The sequence below is a fragment of the Vipera berus genome (genome assembly GCF_964194415.1).
Source record: "Vipera berus genome assembly, chromosome: 2".
Classification (NCBI taxonomy): Eukaryota; Metazoa; Chordata; class Lepidosauria; order Squamata; family Viperidae; genus Vipera; species Vipera berus.
The window spans coordinates 49667111-49690760 of NC_138203.1; the positions used below are offsets into that span (position 1 = coordinate 49667111).

The 23650-nt window shown below is 36.9% G+C and overlaps 1 protein-coding gene across 1 annotated transcript in view; it reads right to left on the reverse strand.

Moving 5' to 3' along the window:
• Positions 1 to 23650, reverse strand: part of TMEM232 (transmembrane protein 232) — a gene marked incomplete at its 3' end in the record, with an annotated part of 115054 nt that overhangs the window by 37188 nt on the left and 54216 nt on the right. Inside the window, exons 10-11 of the mRNA XM_081318864.1 lie at positions 21319 to 21497; positions 7931 to 8172 (exon numbers count right to left, since the gene is read on the reverse strand). Coding sequence (XP_081174990.1) covers positions 7931 to 8172; positions 21319 to 21497 — 421 coding nt within the window. The remainder of the gene's footprint in view (positions 1 to 7930; positions 8173 to 21318; positions 21498 to 23650) is intronic.

Genomic DNA, 23650 nt, shown 5'->3' on the forward strand with positions numbered 1-23650 from the left:
TCCAAGTTACTATTTCCTTGCATAGTTTCCCATCACAGTTATCTTCTCAGGAATTCATTTTGCAAAACACTCATGAAATGCACAAAATATTAAGAAAAACATGGAGGGCAGGCATTAGCAATTTAGCAGGGGTGAGGGGATACTTGTTACTCCAAAATTTACCCTAGCTAGGAAGACTGGAAACTGATTCTTTCTACTCTCCCACAATCAGCTGGAGAGAAAGAATGAGAACAATGATTAGTTCAAGATGTTTTTCACAGATCTTTAACTACCAGTATTGATGGAGTAGTGTTTACTCAGACACAATTTGGCAGTTTTCTTAAATTCATGGTCCCTGTTCTTTACAGCCAAGATCAACATCATCTTATGTGCCAATTGTGCAGACTCTTGGATAGTGGCATTCTGCTCAAGTTTGTTCATGATGGAGTCATTTCCTATACAGACTACTGTAATCCACTTTATATGGAACTGCACTTGAAGACTACCCAGAAATTTCAAGTGGTCCAAAATGTGACAGTGTAGGAAGTTCTGGACACATCATTTGCTTTCAAACAAGCAAGATGTCTAAAGACTAGATTAAGCAGTTTTGATATACACTGTTGGCTATCTCACTTAGTCACTTCACTTTGCTTTTAAAAGAGAGGGGAGCACATTGCTTCACAAGTCAACTTAAGTGCCTTACTTCATGCAAAACTTCTTCAAAGCTAAGCATTCCTTTGAAGCTTCCCGCAGCCTTAGTTTATATGTCTTTCAGTTTGCTGAGAGCCAAAGACCAAGAAATGCATCAGTTTTCGTTCCTTTCAATATTCCCAAGTATGACTTTTATAATTTGAAATAAAATGTAAAGTGCATGCCACCATTGTTGGTATTTATTTATTTTTTATTTATTTATTTTAATTCCATTTATATCCCGCCCTTCTCCGAAGACTCAGGGCGGCTTACAAGCTTAGCAGTAGCCTTCATTCTATGTATATGCCTGCTTATTAGGGCTTTCTCACACACCCCAAGCGGCATTATTACAAAGTCAGCTTAATTGCCCCCAACAATCTGGGTCCTCATTTTACCTACCTCGGAAGGATGGAAGGCTGAGTCAACCTTGAGCCTGGTGGGATGCGAACCTGCACTAATTGCAGGCAGCTGGTGTTACTTAAGAAGGCATTAGCCCACTGCTGGTGTTACTTAAGAAGGCATTAGCCCACTGCTCCACCAAGGCTGTGGAGTATTGGAGTCCTGAAGTCAGATTTTAATTTACAGTTACTCCTTGCCTTACAATCATTCATTTAGCAACCATTTGAAGTTACAGTGGAACTGAAAAAACTGACTTACGACCAGTCCTCGCACTTACAACTGTTGTAGCAATTCCAAAGTCATAGGAACAAAAGTCAGGCACTTGGCAAACAGCATTTATTCATGGTGGCTGCAGCATCCCAGGATCATTTGATTACCATTTGCGACCTTCCCAGCTAGCTTCGTGAAAGCAAAGTCAATGGGGAAAGCTGGATTTGCCATATGATTCACTTAATAACTGCAGTGATTTGTTTAAGCATGGCAAAAAAAATCATAACATTGGGAATGACTCACTTAACAACTACTCTGCTTCACAAAGGAACCTCTGGTCCCAACTGTTGTCATAAATCGAGGATACCTGTATTGAAAATAAGTAGCAGTCTGCTGTCTTCTCCTGAGCTTCCCTATATAGTTTATTTATTTGCAGAACTTTCAGAACTTCTATTTGGCATGTAAACATGGTTATGCCTGAAAGGGAACATAGATCCAGCATACAATATATAAATCAAAAGTCCCTTGAAACTTAGTAGGTTCTTTAAAAGATTAGCTAAAATAAACTTTTAAAAGGTATAAAGTTCCACACGTGGCTGAGCAAATGAAAATATTTGTATGCATCCCATTTATTCATATTCTGCTTGCTGACCTGTATTATTTATTCGACATCAGTAGAACAAATTTATTTTATACTTAACTTTCTTTTCTTCCCCCCTTTTCTTCTCTCCTATTATTCTCTTTTAGTCTGCTAGTGTTCTGTACCAGCCTGCTACCGGCCCTGCAGAAAAGGCAGGGACAACCCCTTTTACAAGAAGGCAAGAGGCTGGAATTACGCCTGCCAAATTTATTGCTACAAAAACAAACGGAACAAGACAAACCAAGAAACAGGAGCTTTAAGAAACAGGAACTATCCAAGCGGTTGCCTTCAGCAAACCAGCCCTCCCACACATTCCCCTTAAATACAGTTCAGGGCGTGGCCTCTCTCTGCCTCCTTCCGAGGTGCCCCATTGCCTTCCTCTGTTTACTCCTGATTGACTGCCTCCTGCGTCGGGCGTCCTTGAACAGGGCCAGCTGTGGGTCATCTTCATCCACGCTGTCAGGCTCACACAGCTGGGTCTGCGTCGTGACCAGATGAGAGGGGCCTTGCTGGGGGCTCTCATCAAGCTGTCCAATCCCCTCAGCAAGCTCTTCAACACCCCCCTCCTCCTCCTCTGAGTCGTCCGACCCAACTGCCGAACCCACAGGCTGACCCTGAATCACAACAGCTAGATATTTTCCAAAAAAACAGTACCAACCGTCAAGAATATTTATAGTTATGAGAACATTGTTTGTAAAAAAAAAAAGGTTTTCAGGTCATATTCCACTATTCTGTCTGATGTTAAACTCATCATTCATTTTTCATTCAATTCTTTCATAACACAATGGCCATGATGCAACAACAAATGCAAAATGTGTAATTTCAGAGGTGGCATTATAAATACTTGACAGCCTAATATGCAGTCTCAGCTTCTAATTCTGCTTCTGCCTTGATGTGATTAGACTAGTTATCATCCCTCAGTTTCAGTCTATCACTTGCAATATTAAAATAATAATAATAATGGCATATCTTTACCAGGTTGTTTCAAAATGTACTTTGCATGATAAACCCTAGTTCACTAAAGGCTAGCAAGAACATGAAGCTTAATACTTATAGTTTTCAACCTATACGCCAGGATGGACAAGAAGGAAGCCCCCGCCAACCCTCAAGGAAACTGGGTTTTAATGGAAAAACAGGTTTTGCACAGCACCTTTTAAAACCTTGGATTTCTCCAATGTGCCATTATCTGAAGAATGGTTGTAAAAGGAGAGGGGAGAATACTGAAATAAGGACTAATAAGATAATTAACATCCTTTATTTTCCTTAAAGAATTTCAATGATCAAAAATCTTAAAGGGATCTATGAGCTGTGCCTGCATATTTCATGAGTGGAAAGAGATTTGTTAACAAAGTCTTCAAAACATTGTATATTCAGTCCATTCCTTACCGAGTACTGAAGGATACTTTCACACAATTATGCTGAAGGGAAAGAAAGCAGGACTATTTTTTTTCACTTAAAGGCTCATATTTTCTCTGAATTTTTAGCAAAGTTGTTTGCTAATTTTTTAAATTGTTTTTTTTTCTGCTGAGGAAAGGGACTTTTGCTCATGAATAGGGGACTTGTCTGAAGAGTGAAACTTCTTTGAATCTTGGGATCAGATTCCTTCCAAGTTGGTTGGAGATAGTGGTATTCATGTTCTGCAGAACACAGTTTTGAGAAATACTGCTATGAGACATAAGGCAACCTTCCCATTACCCATCCTCTCTTCTATGTGCTATTCCATGCATACATTTTATGAATTTACTGAATCAAACAGAGTGTTTTATAAAGATGGATACTATTTAATCTGAGCTTCTAGAATAGGATTTCCTATTTAGAACAAAGGCAATCTGGCAAGGAAATCCACAGGGAATATGTTTATAGTCTGCACAGGGTGGGGATGAAGAGAAAAGGTATTTATTTTAAGAACCGTGCAAAAGAACTTGGAAGCTTCTGGTTGAATCTTTGGGTTCAAGGGAGCATTATTGTATTTTGGATTAATTACAGCTTGCTATGTTTGCTCCTACTTTGCAATATTGCTTGTTAAGTTCCCTAAGTATAATTAACAGAAATCTCTTCTCAATTACCCTCTATCCAAATAAAACCAGTATTGTAATGTTCTTCAGGAACTCCAAGTCAAATTACATGGGATGGTGAGTCATGTTGTACTTTACTACTAGTGTTCTTATTATTCCAACAAAATGCTGTCCCAGCAGCAGAAAATTTGAAGCAAAATATTTTAATAACTTCATTCTTAGGGAGAAAAAACATAGCTGTATTGTTTTGCTTTTAAATAAGGGAATGAACAATTTAACAACAAAAGCTCTGCCAACGGTTTTCCATTCTGGGCTTTTAAATTGTATTAGGGGTAACTCTGCAGCAAAATCAGATATGACATGATCCTGAACCTCAAATGGAGAGAAAATGGGACATAAAGCAAACTTACTTGCATGTAGGGTTTCCTGCCTGAGCTGGAGGGTTGGACTAGGTGACTTCCAAGGTTCCTTCCAACATTATTACTAGTACTAGTATTAGTATTGAATCACTAACCCAAATAAAGCTGACTTCCCAGTACTCAGACATATGCACACACCCACCAATGCCCTCCTTCCCAGGGCTTTATGCATTCTAATGCACCCCATCCATGCCCTCCTTCCCTGGCCTTCCTAAGCTCACTCCACACAGCACCCTTCTCCCCCAACCCACATGCAGCCTGCACTGGGCTTCTGCAATGGTCTCAAAGCCAGGCTTCAACAGGCAAATGGATCGGGTCCCACTGGGTCCTGCGCCTAGTGATTTAACAGCAACTAAATCCAATATTGATATCCTCTCAGGCCCTTCCTCAGCTAGTACTAATCTTTCTTTGGCCAACATGGATGACAAGAAGCAGGGCAAACTTCCTAGCCCGGGAATCCTGCACCCTGGCAAAGTGCCATGCAAACAAACACAAGATGCTGACTTCAAGCAAGCCCAGTTCCTTATGATTGGAAACCACTGGGCAAGAAAGCCTCACCTGTGCATGTTAAGCCGTGAGAGGATGTAAACTGCAGAGTCTACCTCCCACAATAGAAGGAAATTGGGCATCTGGCTTTGTGAATTCTTGTTCTTGACTTCTGCTTCATGTTGATGTTGAAGTGTTACTGATCACTTCAAGTCTCTAGCTCAAGGGTAGGCAACCTCGGCTCTTTTATGACTCATGGACTTCAACATAGCTGACTCAGGAATTCTGGGAGTTGAAGTCCATGAGTCATAAAAGAGCTGAGGTTGCCTACCCCTGCTCTAGCTCATTTCTTGGTACTTTCAAGCTCTTGTGAGGCACTGGATTAAAGAATGTCTACTTGGATTATACCATCTCCTTAGCTACTAGTAAGTTGTTGTGCACAGGTGCATGTGTTCTCTTGCTTCCACAACTCTTCTTCAATTGACTCCACTCTGTCACCATCACTGCAGACAAGCCTTCCTGATGTTCTTACAAGCCTCGCTGCAAACATATTGCTCCCAAAATGCTCCTGTCTCCCAAGCATCTCTAGCATGCCTGCAATTTGCTTGCCAATTGCATGAATGTTCTTCCTATTTACTAAAGCCAGAACATGAAATCCTTCCCTGTCCCTTCTGCAGCACCCGTGCTCCTTACCTGAAACTCCCTCCACTTCCTGCTTACAATAGCCCACATGTCTTGGATTAAAAGAGCAACCTGAACTGCCATCGCTAACCAATGTGATCATGTGACATCATGCTTTATGACCTCATTGCTTTGCAATGGTAATCTCAATCACATTTGCAATCATAATTCAAGGACTACCTGAATAGAATGACAATGGAGTTGCTTTACCATCAACAAAATTTGTACCTCAGACCATTTTGATTATAGTACAGTTTATCTAATCAACATTTGGACAGTGTCAGTATCATTTCAATTGATTTGATTTATATTCACATGAAGAGCTACTTAATTGCAAGCAAAATTTAGTCTAGAATATTTTCATATTTACAGTACAACACAATAGCACAGTTGGAAGGGATCTTGCAAATCTTCTAGTCCAACCCCTGCTCAGGCAGGAAACCCTATACCGCAGGGGTGTCAAACTGCCGGCCCGCGGTCCAGTTTCATCATACCAAAGCCACGCCCACCCCATTGCCAGCAATGCAAAAAAAGTTGTGATACGTCGCGACACGTCACATAACATGGTGAGTTTGACACCCGTGCTATACCATTTCAGACAAATGGTTGTCCAATCTCTTTTTAAAAACTTCCACTGTTGGAACATTCACAACCTCTGGAGGCAAATTGTTCCACTATTAATTGTTCTAATAGTCAGGAAGTTTCTCCTTAGTTCCAGGTTGCTTCTCTCTTTGGTTAGTTTCCATCCATTGCTTCTTGTTCTGCCTTCAGGTACTTTGGAGAATAGCTTGACTCCCTCTTCTTTGTGGCAGCCCCTGAGATATTGGAACACTGCTATTTGACCTGTAATAAGTGGTCTTCATTTCAAAGATATGTGAGACTTCAAAATATTGCAAAACTCTAGTGATATTCTTACCATAGGATTATCAATTTAATCAGAAATGAACTTACAGGTTGTTTGTGTACCCTAATAATGTAACACAGGTGTCCAGGCTCTCTACTAAATTGTCACCAAAATTCTTAGCATAGTCACTGCCAAATCATGTAACAAACTCTCTTTAAATCACTTTCAATTGTGTATTGATTCATGCTTTTGCTGCGCTGACTAGTTTTTACATTCCTCTATCCAATTTTTTCATGTGGTCATCATCAAATTTTTAATATGTTCTTAAGCACATCCTTCTAAGATCAAATGCAAAAGTAATCCACCTTGAAATCGGCAGGCTATATCTGTGGGCAAGTAACCTATACTCATTACTAAGCTAATTCCTGAATCTATTTTTATGGTTTCTAAAGACATCAGAAATGATGTCATAGAACTAAAGACAGGGCTTTCCATATTTAAGCAAGAATATTTTTTTACAGGTGTATACCAAGACAACTATAGGAACAAAAATCACAGAACCACACAACTCCGAAATCTCACCCCGTCCCCTTTAAATGAAATCACTGGTCATGATTTTATGTTTTACATTTTGCATGTATACTTTGTATTTTTATTGTTATTTTTTTCTCTCTTTTAATTATTTATTTGTTTATGTTGTCTGCTACGAAAAGTTGGGTGATCTTATAAATCTTAAAAATAAATAAATACAATATTGATCCATCAATTGCTGTCCTTGTTTCCATAAAATACAGACCCAGCCGCCAAATAGTGTGCTCTGATTACTAATTTAGGGAGAGCCAATAAATCTGACTAAAAAGGATAGACAGGTCGACATCCTTCAAGGGCTTCAATTTTAATGTCAATATGTAATGAAAAGTAAAGGAGAAGAAAGAAAGATGAGCATGGAGGATGAATGTGAACAAATTAGTTAGTATGATCAAATAATTAAATGCAAGTTTTCCAAGAAAAAATGTATTCTGAACCACAAGAATGTTCTGGGAGGATGTTCCTGGGATAGTCAGGAAGAATAAATACATTCATTAACATAATCATCCTTGTGATGAAAACATACATTTTAATCCTTGGATTAAAATAGTGTATTTGAATCTCTTCTACAGTTACGGTCAGAATTAGGCCATGAATATATTATTAATATACTGTATCTCATTTATTTTTCTTGGGTTATCATTATCTTTTCTCAAACTGTCTTGCTTGAATGAATTCTCAAAAGAAATTTTAAAAGCTTTAATCTTAGATATTGCCATGTCTGATGTTTTCATTATTCAAAGACCAGTTTTAAATTTAGTAATCATGCAGAAAGGTGAAACAAGAGAGAGAGAAAAGAAACCTTATTCAAAGTAGACAAATCTCTACTTCATCCAGAGTTCTGATCCATACCAATTAATTAATTTCCAGATATTCCTTCCAAAACCTTATAAGCCATGAGGAGGATGAAAATGAGAAGCATTAAAAGGATATCAAAACACATTAAATACTTAAATAAGTAGGACCCGGAAATTCATACCTTAAAGACAAGCGCTTGTTTTTCTTCTCTGTAACCACTGGTTCCAATTTTTGATGTGGCAATAATACTGGCTTCCTCTTAGGCAGATGAGACAAAGGTATATTAGGACCAATGGGTGGCAACAAGTGATGGCACATGGCAGTAGTGACTCTCCAACCAATGCATTGGGGTGAAAAGAGATAGGTAAAATTTGATGGCTCTTTTGATGAAAGGGAAGTATTTATTTGACCTTTGGTCTCAACCTAGAGGAAAAAAATATACTATTTATTGCCTGAAACAAGAAATTACTGGGCAGGTTGAGCTGTATATCTAATACCAAATGAGATTTGATTTTTTTTAATGCCTTTGAGTCGCTGTTGACTCCTGGCAACTGCCTGCAAGTTTCTTAGTAAGATTTCAAAAGTGGCTTACCAATGCCTTCTTTCTAAGGCTGAAAGAGAGTGAGTGGCCAAAGGTTACCTAGATGGCTTTGTGTCTAAAGCAGGACCAGAGCTCATGGTCTCACAATTTCTACCTGATGCTTTCACCACTATTCCACACTGGCTTTCCCAAAGGAGACACATCATTTTAATTTACTAATGATGCTCTATTCAGGAAGGATGCAAAAGATGTCATGTAGTAGGTGTTAAGTATAACATTATTTCTCATTTCTGTTCTTTGAAGCCCAATCAGATTTAGCTTAATTTGAAATGCTAATATTGATATTGTTTATTAATATCACAAATTGTTTATTAATATCACTAATTTATTAATTAGCACAAATCAACAATTTCCCCAAAATATTTCCAAAATGACCTATTTTGAGATATTTTGTCGATATTGCAATTCATATTTCTCATCCTATGTGCTGGTGGCAGCACATATTTTAGGATGTTGCTAGGTTTCTATGTTTATCCACATATTTGATTTATTCTGTTTCTGCTCTGACTAGTACCAAGATAGTTAAAAATATATAGAATATAAAAGATTAACAATATATTAAAATTCACATCAAAATAGGCACTAAGGTAGTTTAAAGATTAACACTGTGGCAAATTTTTTATATGCTGAGTGGTCAGTTCCAGTCTTCCATTAAGCTCTGTATTGAGATTCATTTCTATCTGCCACAGTTTTTTTCCTATGGAGTTTGCACTTTTGTCATATTTGGGGAATCCAGGAGAAAGGAGATTTATGTGTCTAAATAGAACCATGTGGAGATTCTATGTCTTATTAGAATGAATTGAGAAGTGGGCATGGATTGTGTGGCACAGTTCTTTTTCTACACTGTCTATGCCCTCATTTGGATGCAATTATTTATTTACTATAGGGACGCGGTGGCTCAGTGGGTTAGGACGCTGAGCTTGTCGATCAGAAGGTCTGCAGTTTGGCGGGTCAAATCCCGAGTGCCGCGTAACAGAGTGAGCGCCTGTTACTCATCCCAGCTTCTGCCAACCTAGCAGTTCGAAAGCACGTACAAATGCAAGTAGAAAAATAGGGACCGCTACGGTGGGAAGGTAACAGCGTTCCGTGCGCCTTTGGCGTCTAGTCATGCCGGCCACATGACCACGGAGACGTCCTCGGACAAGCGCTGGCTCTTCGGCTTTGAAATGGAGATGAGCACTGGCCCCTAGAGTCGGAAACGACTAGCACGCACGTGCGGGGCAACATTTACCTTTATTTATTTACTGCTTGGAATTACTACTTCCATTTCCAGAGATTCTGGGCATGCTAACAGCTATATGCAAAAGTGCTTAACCTCTCAAGAATTAAGGAAGCTTAATCAAGCTGCTATTAGGATACATTATAGCTATACAACATTCTTCTCAGAGCAAAGATTACCATTCGAGGGACTGCCAGACCCAGTTTAAATATGGAGAATTAGAAGAAGAGAGAATATGGGCTTTCCAATTTTCTTTCAACAATCTGCATCTGAACAAGCCACAGAGCAGGCAAGCAGGTGATCTCATCATGTTCTTAATTATACTGTGATGACATAGGTTTTTTTTCTTAAAGTACAGAGAGAGAGAGAGAGAGAGAGAGAGAGAGAGAGAGAGAGAGAGAGAGAGAGAGAGAGAGAGAGAGAGAGAGAATGCATATGTACAGTATGCAAATCTATGCTCTTTTTTGTGAAATATTTCTTTTTTTGAAGTCAAGGTTTAAGTGGGCATACACAGAATTCAATAAAACTGCTTTGATTTACTTTACAGAGGAAAATAAAAATATATGACATCCCATCAACCAAGTGGGTAAAGGAACTTCTCTGTATTTATCTGTAATTACTTCTTACTGTAATTACTGTCTGGATTCACAATAGTAATCTGGACAATATTTTTTCTAAATAAAATCCATAGAGATGTAATTATTTTATTTACTCACTGTTAGATACTATTTACTTATTATACTATGAACTTATTATATATTATTTACGTATTTACTATTGTATGCTATTTACTTATTTATTTTACACCTTATTTTTAAATAAGATGCCTTTACTTTTTGGACAAAACCCTATTAGGTTACAATAGCTGAACCTTTTAACTTCAAAGTGTATGCAGTGTTTTAACCAGCTCCATTGTTATTCTTACAAGGACAATGGATTTTTCTTCCAAGCTGAGTTTAAAATACTAGAAATAACTGATGACTATACTAATACATTGGGGGGGAAAACCCTTTATGAGTCAGTTAGGCTTCCTTTTAAATCTTTTAGCCCTTATAATAGTACACAGGAAATGCTTTTAAAAAAAACTTAAAGTATCCTTAAATACAAAAGATCTCTATTTTGGTGTAACATACTTATTATTACAGTTATGTTATGCTACTATTTCAGATTTCAATAATTTTCAAATATAGTAGGATTAGTTTGGGATGGGTGGGTTATCTTGCAATAGCAAGATAAGTAACTCAACAATAAATCTTGCACAAAAGAAATGTTGAGCATTAATTAGAGATTGTATTTCCCAGAATCCACCTTCTCTTAGCACTAGATAATCCTATTTGATTTGTCTTCTACTCTTTTTAGTAGAGCATTTAAAATTGCTTCTGGGTTTGCTAATAGAAAAATGGTCTCTTTTATCCCCTTTTTGTTTTCTCTCCAAATTTTATGAGATTAGCTTAAGAATAGATATAAGCTTGACATAATTCTTGGCACTTATTCGTACTTCCAAACTGGATATCCAAAAATAGTTTGTTTCTTTATTTCCAGAACATTTGAGAAAGTCTGTAATCTACATCATGTTCCATTTAAGGTGGCCAATCTTGCTCAACCAACCATAATTCAAATCCCAGGTACATCCCTCTTCTCTCGTTTTTCAAATTTTCAGGCTGCATTCATACATGTTGCACAGCTACCATAAAATACATACCACTGACAGAGCTTTTGCCAGATGACATTTAACACAATGTTTTACAAAAAAAATAAGTGATAAGACATCACTTACTATAAAAATAGGCAAATCAGTCCTTGGTGGCTAATTCATATTCTTGTTTTTCAGAATAAGAAACTAAAAATAAGTAAATTCATATTTTATAAAGTAACTCTGGTCTTATTGAACAGTTTATGGTGTGATGAATGTCCAGTTGTTCCTCATTTATTACTTTGGATCCAGCTGTCTTCCCTGCTCCAGGCACAAACAATATGCTATCACTGGGGAAAATATGAGTATAACTGACATGATTTCTGTGACTGGAAATGTAAGTTATGATTCTAGAAATTTAAGTTATGAAACTAGTTATAGTCTGGATTTAGAATTCAACTCTAGATGACTCCATTTCCCCAGAAGGCTCAGTGTATGAGAAATCAGTCATGCTGTTTCATCTCCCAAATCATTTAAGAGTCAGAATTTCTTCCACACTATAAGTGACAATACTGTAACTGGGACAATACCCATATGAAAGAGTTCTCTCAGAAAGAGAAAAATGCACTTCATTTAATTTTTTTTTTCATATGGTTCTTCACATCTTAACTTAGACAGCCAAGGCTTTCGAATATCCACTCCAAAGAATGGCATATGGCATTCTAACATTAGAGAGAATGAAGCTTATAGCCACAAATAAGGCTCCAAACAATGAGAGCACGGCATCATTTCTGCACATAGAAAATAGACAGAATTATTGTGAGAATGGAAAATTCACAGATGGTGTTCTAGAGAAGTAGGCAAAAACATGGCAACTAGAGACATTCCTTATGGAAAGACACCAGGCCAGAATGCTCCTGCTATCTGCTCTGTGGCCAAAATAAACTCCAGTGTACCATGGGGTAACCCTCAAGAGTGAATCCAGGGATGAAAATGGCATACAGTACTATCGGCATTAAAGCTGTGACTGAGGGAAGCAGCATCTGCCATTGAGTATTATTCTATAATGATAGGATTTCTCGAACAGCCACTCTCAAATTATGGGTAAAATCACTTGGGGGAGGGGGGGAAAGACCCTTGAGATGAGCTCATTTTTCACCAGTATTCATTATAGCTTTTGTTCTTTTGTGCTCAGTTCAGCAGTGACCACACCAAGAGAGAGAATGAGAAATAGGCTGGGGGAATAAAAGTAAAAGGATTTACTTAAAAAGGACTCTCTCTATAATAACCAGAAAGAGAAGGTCAAAAAAGAACTGTCACAGATAAGAAGTGAGATATCGTTTTTTGGAAGAAGAAAAAAACACTTTATCTGAGTGTTTTGTGTATTGTGAGGCAGATGGCAGAAAGCACTTAGACATGATCCTTCTTCAGTTTCCACCAGATGCTTTAGGACTACTCATAAAAGCCAAGTTGTTACTCCAGGTTTCCCAGAAATCATCACTAACTCAAACTATTCTGACTAAGTTTAAAATATTTATTTATTTATTTATTTATTTTATTTTAATTCCATTTATATCCCGCCCTTCTCCGAAGACTCAGGGCGGCTTACAAGCTTAGCAGTAGCCTTCATTCTATGTATATGCCAGCTTATTAGGGCTTTCACACACACCCCAAGCGGCATTATTACAAAGTCAGCTTAATTGCCCCCAACAATCTGGGTAGTAATGTTCCTCACTCCCCCCCAAAAAAATGTTCAAAAAACGGTAACTGACAACCCTAACTACCCTAACTAAGACCCTAACTTGTTTTTCTTATTCAAAGGTCAGTTGCACTTTGAAGGCCTTGAAGTTTGAAAATTGACATTTGAAGACATTGAAATTAAAAACAAAAAACATAGAAAGACATTGACTTGAAGACATATTAGAAATTTTTACAGATCCTAAAATCCACTGAAAATGTGTTAGTGAAATTTAATGGCAAATCACCAAAACAATCAAGGTATAATTTTCTGACACATTCGAGAAGAAAACAAATATTAACATATAACACCATAAAGATGTTTAATAGCAGTGTTTCTCAAACTATGATCCCAGAACCATTGGGGTTTCCCAAGATCCCCTTAGGAGTCCACTGAAAAATAACTGTATTAAAATGCTGTTATTCAGATCTAAATAATCTGTAGCAGAGGTTCTCAAATTTAAATTTTTAGCACGCTATTTTTATCTGGTGCCCCTAGGTCAGCTTTGTGAACCACCTCAAATGAGTAGTTCACACAATACCAACAAGGGTCAAATATTGCTGTGTCTTTGCCTTAAAAAGTTTGAAATATCCTGCAGCAGTCCTGCAAGTTTGCTGCAGTATCTCCAATAGCAATCACAGTTTGGAAATTATGGACCTATAGGAAAAAGTATGGGTGATCTTGGCAATGACAGTGGAACATATAGGAAGAAGAATAGCATGAAGAGTCCTTACATAATGTTTTCAGAGTTTTATAGGACAGCTTGAGAAAGAAAATCAGCATCTTCAAGAGACATGGCACATGATAAGATTGCATGATCATGCAAGTTCTATTTCAGGTATCTAAGCAAAGGTAGAATAGATAACTAGTTATGTAAGGAGAACATGAAAGATAACATTCTACAGCTTTCTTTTTATAGTCTCCCAACCATCCTTCAGATGGAAGTGGTCCTAGCCTCTTCCAAGCCAGACTGCATACTTAAACATGATCCTACACGATATTTCATACTGCTTGCTCAGATCATTTCTGGAATAATTCCAAAGTTTCCAGTAATCCCTTGTACTTGACTAATATGAAATCAGTCATATCTTTATAGCTAAACTTCTGAGAGACCCTGTCCCCATTATCTACCAATTACATCTCTAGTTTTTTTCCAGATGAGTGATGCTGGAGCACATATTGTTCTCCCTTTTCAGGGCTTATTGCTATACTACTTAGGGGTGTAGTTCTGTGGTATTCAGAATTATTAATGTTTCACAACATTAGAATGGGATGGTATTAAATAAGATAGATAGAGCTTCTATGTTACTACATGTTTATGAATTATCAGTTTATACAAATCTGAGTTTGCTTTAAAGATTATCTCAAATACAAATCTTCTTAACTTTTGCAAGATATATATATATAGATATATATAGATATAATACATACAAAGATATATATACATATAAAGATATATATATATATAATACATACACATACACACACACACACACACACACACACACACACACACACACATATATATATATATATATATATATATATATATATATATATATATATACATACAAAATAAAGGGAACACAAAATAAGACATCCTACTATTAAATACAGTATATATATATGTGTATATATATACATATATACATATATATATATATATATATATATATATATATATATATATGTGTGTGTGTGTGTGTGTGTGTGTGTGTGTGTGTGTGTGTGTGTGTATGTATGTATGTATGTATACACTTTGAGGTCAGCATTCAAAGAATCATATCCTCTAATCAGAGGATAAATTGATATTTTAAATATGCCAATGTCATTTACATCCTCCCAACAATAAAATATTCAGTGATAAATGAGCCCATAGCAATGATGACAACAGCCATATTTTATATCCCATGTATGTCTATGGCCCCTGATCCTGTTTCTGAGGCATTCTGAGAGAGAATAAACTATATCAAAAAAATAAACAGCCACTAGAAAAATCAGCAAGGAAAAATTATATTCATGTTATTATTTAAGAGCCATTTCACTGCATGATATCAAAGGATTTACAGACCTGATTTTAGTCTTGGCTCATGTCTCAGGCAAATTGGCCAATAAGAAATCATATTTCTTTATTAAGTCTTCCAGTGTGCTGAGAGGAAAGGATTCATTGAAAGACCGGATGCAACTCTGTTGTCTTAGCTCACAAAAGGCCTTTCCAAATGTCATGTCATGGCTACAGGGAAAATTAAGCTTATACAAGAGGATCATTTTATTTAAGAAATAGCTGTCTATATTCCTTACAAGAAATGAGTCACAACCACTCCCTTATCCTCCTATAAACTGATTGTATGAAAGGGCCTTGGTTCACAAATTATGTTTTCAGATTTTACATTTTTCATGAATTACAGCTAATCTGATCAAAAACATTAAGAAAACTAAATCAGCAATCCAGTAATAAAGTTACTCTCTTCTGTGCAAAATTTTAAAGATGTAGTTCATTGGGATGTAAAAGAAACCAAGCACAGATTTTTTTTTGAACAAGTAAAATGGTCTGTTGTGTCCCTACGTTCTTTGCCAAAGCATCAGTAACAGGAATTCCTGAAATGTAGTGACACCTATAATTCTGACTTTTTTTTTTTGTAGGCAGAAAGCAGAAGAAATAAATGGGACTGATAGTGGTAGCAGCAAGAATACAGAGGCAACAACAATGGGGGGGAAAAACAATAGGTGGCAGACAGTAACAATGAAAAGAAAGAGGAGACTGTATGTTTTTAAAAAGAATACTGGCAAAGATACAAGCAGTATAATGGGCAGGCAGCCAGAAGACATTGTTCCCCACTCAAATCAACCTGGTCTGTTCACACTTAGTGGTCCTGACTGTATTTAACAATCAGATAAAGATGTGTTTATAGACAATTCAGCCCAATAATTAACGATCTTAGTTTGGGTTTTCTGAGTTTGAGATTAATAACACAACGCTTAAAACAGGCTGAAATGCTAAAGTAATTTTCAGGCTGCTTTCAGTCAGACCTTTTAATATGCAATGTGCATGGCTGATTATGGTAATTTCATGGAGCATTAAGAAAATGCCATCCTCTTAGTGCTTCTTCCAAGCTTAATAGTAACTTTGGATGCAGTAATTCCACTATCTTCTGCATCCAAAGTATTATGTTTAATTCTGGGAATCACATTTTGAAGAAATTCAGAGAAAGTGGTTCAAATGAGTAAGAAAAAGATGAATCGGAGGCGAGAAACTAAGCTTTATAAAGTGAAAAAGAGAAAATGTGATATGTCAGCTTCAAAAAAGGCAACTTTTTTTGAGAAAGTTCTCAGGCACTTTCATCTGTGTTACATGAAAGACAATTAAGACCTGTTCTGTATTAATTAGGATGTAATTAAAGCCCATTTCAACTATATTCTATGGATGCTAGTAATACATTTTCTAGGTCAGTGTTTCTCAGCTTCAGCAACTTTAAGCTGCGTGGACCAAATTCAGCTTGTTGGCTGGGAAATTCTGGGAGTTGTCATAGCTTATGTCAACACATAGCTTAAGGTTGCTGAGGCTGAGAAACACAATTCTAGTTAGTTCTAGACCAGACATGTGAAACTCGCGACATCACGTGACATCGCGTGACGTATCGGGACTGTTTCCCCATTGCCGGCAACGGGGTGGGCGCAGCTTCCAACTGACGCATCCGGCCCGCAAGCTGGCAGTTTGACACTCTTGTTCTAGACTAAGAAGTCTCAAATAAAACTTGAAAAGAAAATTTAAAAAATAGTTCTAGTATACATATACAATGAAAGGGCTCCCATATTGCATTGCCCTGCAGAGAGAAAACACTGCTTCTTTCCACTCTTATTAAGATAGTGATTTGGAAGAATTAGAAGAACACTTTTAGTTCCTCTGGCTTTATAATTCCCCAAATCCCAGCCACAATGTATTAAAAGAGCCTGCTTTTTCCAATTAAAAAAAAACCTGGAAGGCATGGTGAAATAAACATGTCTCTGCAGAGAGTAGAGACAATGATCATGGCAAAGACCGAAGTACTGCAGAATAGACAAGACTCTGGACTCTCCAGACAAGGAGAGAACAGAAGATCACCCATTTGTGCTCCTGATGGCTGTTTCTCACAAGGACCACAGGACACAGTCTCTTGTTGGTTTAAACACTGGGGAACATAACAGCTCTGAAGCCTTTTAAAAGACATTGAGTTACTTTCTAATCACTTTCAGAAATTGCTTATTTACTATTTTAAGGCTGTTAGAGATCTTCGGAGTGACATATTTGAAAAGCCACCTGGTGAATCTACCTTCCTTCTTAAACAAAAGAAAAAATAATTATAAGAATTTAAAGAATTTGAAATAAACAGCAAAAGGCTGAATATGATTTTGATATACAGGGTTATGCATGAATTAAGAGTCCAGACAAACTGGGAACCCTTAGATGTTTACTACAGAATTTTGGAATGTTATGATTTCAGAAATTGGTCACTAGAGGGGGTGAAAAATTCCAAACAGACCTTGCCTTTGTTTTTTTTATTAGTATAGGGATTTACAAAATGACACAAAATTTTAGAACCTTTAAAATACCTAATGAGATTTTGAAAGAATGGGGCAAGGCATTAACATCTATAATGTCAGAAATGTCAGTAATGATATCTGCTTTTATGGACAGACTATATCCAAAAGAGGTTAAATCTGATGCAGATTTAAATTGGTTAAAGTACTGAAAATCAAAGTAGAAATGCAAATGATAGACGAGAAGAATGGCTTAGATAATGACTTTTACTGGATTTACAAAAGAAATTAGCTACAGCCTCAAAAATCCTTTGCAATGGAAAAAAGAAAAATTGAAGAAAGGCCAAATCCTACATCATCTGAATGAATGAAAAGTGAAGATTGTTAGAAGTAAAAGGAAAGAATGTAAGTTGGTTGATTTTATCAAGGTTAAAATAAAATACGTTTTATGAAGCTCTGGTAACACTTTGTAGACTTTTTGTTGACATTAGGCCTGAAGAGTTGATGATTTCTGGCTGAGCATATAGATGTTGTGGGAAGAAAAGGTATTTGTAACCTTATGGAGATGAAGAGTTTTCAAATTTGTTTTCACTTGTTGTGATGAAGATCTAAAGTGACATTTACATATTTTTTCTTTATCTTACATCAAATTTAATTGCTTTAAAGTTTTTTATTTTTTCTATTTTTGCTTTCCTAGTTACAAATACAAAAACTTATTTGGCTTTACCATTGTAACTAAAATAACAATAAATGAAATTTCAAATCACATTGAGGGACAAAGAAAAATCCAGTTAATGCAACCTCCCAGCATATAGAAAAGTGTGTTCTCTGCTGCCATGCCTTAGTAGTGAATTTTATCATGGAAGATTGCTTTTTCAAGCCTTCCCATTCTTGAATGCCTAGCCATGTAAGGCTAATTGGCTGGATTTAGTGTTTCACAGTATGACTGACTGGATGAAATGAATTTAACCCTATGCATGGCTGGATCTATTTTGTGCTAAACTTAACTTGCTAGAGCTTAAGTGGCTGAAGGTTAATTGCCCCACTGACCCAAATAAGCTGTTCCCTTCTTTTCTGGAGATGAGCCCAGTGGTAGGATTCAGCAGTTTGCACTACTTTGGCAGAACCAGTAGCTAATTTTTTGTTGCCCAGGCCCAGAATGGACTTCCGGAAGCAGCATCCACACAGAGAACCAGTTGTTCACATATTTGAATCCCACCACTGGATGAGCCCACATTGTATAAGCAGAATTTTGGCTCATAGTTTGCATTTATTCAAATATACAGACAGGGTGCTTCTATAGGAATATCTATGGTAGTGAGATCAGCAGGCAAATATCTCTATGATCTCTAGAGCTACATTTAAATATCCTGTTTCCCTTTCTGTTAAAGTAAATCAGACTTTCTTATCTAATTTCCTAAAATAATAAGAAGAGGCAGAATGTTTAATGTATAATTAAATTTTGCTGATTATAACAAATTTATCTTCCTTATCTGTTGGAATTATAAATTGCTTTTCTCCAATGTCATTTAACTCTATGAAAAATAAGGTCTGCTTTCAAAAGGAGACACATTCTTTAAAGCTGCCTGACATTTAATGCTCAGATACATTATATACATTTTTTGTCCTTGTGAGAGAGAAATATTGCCCTGTTTGGAAATCATATGCTACTCCCACAGCCTTTACATAAGTATTATGTTACCCTTACATAACATTTTGTGAAATGCTAACATATATTTTATTTCTGCCTGTTTCTGCCTCTGACCTAGCTTTAAGATATAGATATATAGATATAATCTTTTATAGATAGCAAACAATAAGCAATATATAGTAGGTCAATTATGCTTGTCTTTTCTGTTATTTAATATTTCAAATGGCATAGACGTTTGTTCAATTACATGGCCATACACCTACCAGGTGACTTGATTGTTCAAAACAATTTAACCCCTTTTGAACACTGCTGATTCCAGTGACTAAAAAGTACTGAGAAAGCTCATGGAAAAAGTCCAGGTATGCATACTTTTGTCTATAACATACTTCCCCATTCTTTTTATACTCTGAAATATTTTTAGACAATGCTTACATTGTTCATAGTCCAGTATTCATTCCATATGAATGCTGTGTACTGCTTTGGATAATTTAAAAATGTACACTTCGCTGTTTATATGCTCTTCTTTTGTTTACATGACTTCTCTTTATTTCTTCACTAAGAAAAACCGAAGGTAGGAAAAATAATAATAAAAATATCTTGATTATCCTTTAATATCTCATCTCAGTTTTACTATTCAGACTTTGGATACATACATCTATCTGTATTTTATGAAAAAGATCACAGCTTTGGGGCAAAATAAATGATTTGCAAATACTTCATTCTTTTTCAGAGCAGTCACAATTGCCATTTGGGATGGCATGAAATAGCCTCTGCCACTCCCAGAAATGGGGGGCTGCTCCTGGAAAGGAGGAAGGCCAAACAAAGATTGGCTGCTTCTCTTTCCCAAAGACAATCTTTGGAAAAGGTAAATGGACTAATGTGAGACAGGAGCAGAGGAAGCCCAAGGTGGGGGATCCAGCCAGCAGGAAGCAAAGCACGGGATATCTTCAGGGGGAGGCCCTGGGAGATCCGGGACAAGGCACATGTGAGCTGAATTGGTGCTGTCGTTGCAGGTCTGAGTCTGTGCCAGGCCATCCAAGGTCTCTCCCATCCCTGAGGCATTCCATGTTCCAGTTAACAAGTGTAATGGGGAGAGCAGGGATTGTGCTAATCAAGCAGGGCAATCACATAGTGCCTCATTTAATGACCACTACAACTTATAACCATAATGATCAGGTTCTATTACAGTTATAAGTCAAGGAATGCCTGTATAATATGCTCATTCTAGTTTATAGCCTGTTATATCCGGGTGGTCTTCAGTCCAAATTCACTAAATCCAACTCTCCTCAAGTCCTGCCACTTGCTAAAATATTTAAATCAAAGCTACATTTGCACTATAAGCTTTTATGTTTGTGAGCAGTTTGAAAACTATTGTCGCTTCCCTGAAACTATAGGACACAGGAATGTGATTTATACTGGGGGTCAGGAGAGAGAGAGAGAGAGAGAGAGATGTAATTATGGAAAGTGATATGCCTATCTCACAGAAGAAACATAGCCCAATCAAAAGGTGAGAAATGGTTATTTTCACAGCAGCTAATCCAGAAATTTTATAAAATAGGAATACAGCGATAACATTTCCCTATATTCTCCCACTTTCACCTTCTTGTTATAGTAAGGGCTATTTGTGTAGCTACATCCTATTCCAATGAAAAGCAAACCAGGAAATCAACCTTAGCCACGTGTCCTCTAAAACAAATGCAAAATTCAAAAAGAAGTTAGGGGCATTGGGTGAAAAAAATAAAAAGACATTTAATAGAAATAAGTGAAAGCTATGTTTAGGAAAAGAAATCAAACATTTTTGCTTTGTTGCATTCTGTTGAGAATCTATGAATTGGGGTGAGTTACAAAAGCTGTGGAACAAGTAAATAAACAGCCTTAAAAGCTGCTGAGATATGAAGGAATGCCAGCTAGGTTTGGTGTAGTAGTTAAGGTGCTGATCTAGAAACAAGGAGACTGTGAGTTCTCGACCTCCCTTAGACATGCAAGCCAGCTGGGTGGGTGACTTTGAGCCAGACTCCTCTCAGCATAATCCAATTCACAAGATTCTGGTATGGAGAGTAGGAGACAGGAGTATTACACGGAAAAGCTAATAATAATGACAAGTTGGTTATGGTTGTTTCTGTAATATTTCTTAAATCCTAAAAGAGCTATTAAAGTAATAACATTATTTGAACTATGATTTAAATCATCTATTAAATTTCAAGCTTACCTCTGCTACTTTTGCTGCATCCAGGACTCGACTATCCTTTTCAGCACCCTTTTGTTTTTGTAAAGTTCGCCAGACAGCATTTCTTAATCCTTCTCGATTCACATCTCCCAAGAGTTCACTACGCAGAATAACAAGATTGTAGATCACACCGTAACGTATAACCCAGAAGGGATCGTTATCTGAAATAATGGTAGACCAGGGTACCATAACATGACTGCTCAAAATATGAGAAATGTTTTCCTGATCAAATCAAGAAATCCACATAGTCTAGAATTCTGCTTCAAAAGCAGAAAGCTGACACCTCTACAAGCCTCAGGCCAAATTTAGGCTTGTCAAGGTCCTTTAAACAATTATGGAAAGCATTTTAACCATGTACGTAATTCAATTAGCTGCTAATGCTTTTAAAAGGTAATTCTATAGGCACGGAGCCTTTGGTATAGAACACTAGCATCCTAGCAGCCATCTTCCTAGACCACAAATGGTTGTGATGTTACTGCTGACACAGAATAGTTCAATAAATGTTATGACTTTTGAAAGAGTTGCCAGCAAAGGTAGGCCTCAGCCAGAGGCATTTACAGGCTTTTGAGAAAAGCAACATCTCAACATGTTGTATCCAAAATGGGTTCTAGCCTGGCACCAAAGTCAATAAAGACCACCAGACATGAGGAATGGCACTTTCAGCTTCTTTTATTGGAGTATCCCAAGAAAAGGGTCTCAGCAGCTAAAGGAGCCAAGACTGCGAACAATGGACAAATACAAATTTTATATAGCTATGATTAAGGATGTTAACACCCTAAGAATCAATCATTGGTTCCTTGACACACATTTCTTTTGATTGGCTCCTTCTACTTTACCCTCCTTCTTCATACATCACATATTTATGTAAATAAGCTCTTATGAAAAGGAGTGTGTCCTTTACTATTATAATAAGCAAGAGGTTACCAAAGTTTATATAATCTATGTGCCTTAGCTAGCATCCTTCTAACATGTCCTTCTAACTTGTAACTTTCTTTGCTAGGCAGTAATGTCCCACCACTGTTACACTCATCGCAGCTGCAACTTTCTGCGTCAGCAATTCCTTTAACAGACTTTCCTAACTCCAACCTGGGTCCTTCAAACATTAGGCTGAAAGTTCCAGCTTTCAGTGAAACAGTGGCACAACTTACACTATGATGTTGCTAACATCACTCTATTTCCCTCCCCCTTGACTTTCACCATTGGCCTGGCCAAATTATCACAGGAGTAAAAGTAACAGCAGTTCCTCTGTGGCTGCTTCCAGTTTAGATACTTAGTTTGGAACACATTGTTTAAAGAGAATCCAGATTATATGATTAATATCTATACTCTGGTGTTTTTCTACTGCTATTGTTCGATAAACCAGATTTTGAAAAATAAACCAACAAAATGTCAGTGGTGGCTTATCAAGTGCTGACTTTCAAAGAACAATTGAAACAATTGGCTTTTGCTTATTAACTTTTTTTCTTTGGGTTTCTGGTTCTTATTGCTTCCAATTCAGAACAGCAGCATTTCTATAGAGTGATTAATGATAACTTCACGATTCCCACTCACTCAGTTCCACAAGGAAGAGGGGTTAATTATTTATTTCAATTTTTTTTCTTTTCATTGTACTGCAAAATAACACTGTTTCACCAATTACACTAATTAAGGTGCAATTAAGAAGCAATTCATGAGTAATGCTACTGCTGTGCTGATCAAGAAGCAATGAAATGAAACTGCATGGAAGTAAACTAATAATTGTACTGTATTTTCTAGCTTTCGTGATTTATTTTATAATTGCACATTGTTGTAAATCATCTAAGCACTACCAGTACAATGAAAAGGTCAGTTACACACACTTCTGAAATAATTAACACTACAGAGGAGCGTTGTTGAGATTCGTTTAAGACAGTGTTTCTCAACCTTCACTAATTTAAGATGTGTGAACGTCAGTTCCTAGAATTCCCCAGCCTCTTGACCCATTGGCTGGGGAATTCTGGGAGTTGAAATCCACACTTCTTAAATTAGCCAAGGTTGAGAAGCACTGGTGTAAGCACTGATCTAAATACCTTGCTTGTTCAATGAGCATTGCTGAATGGAACTTTTCTAAATGTTCTGTGTGAAGCCAACAGTACGTGTCTAATATGCAATGAGTTAACTTCATTAATCTGTTGCAGCAAAAGTAGCCAAGAGTCATGTGGCATTTTAAAAATTAATACAAATTCATTACAGAGCTCTATAGTCCACAAAAGCGTATGCCATAATAAATTGACTAGTCCTCAACAGACACAACATTCTGTAATTTTAATTCCATTTCCAGCTGAATGCCAGCAAT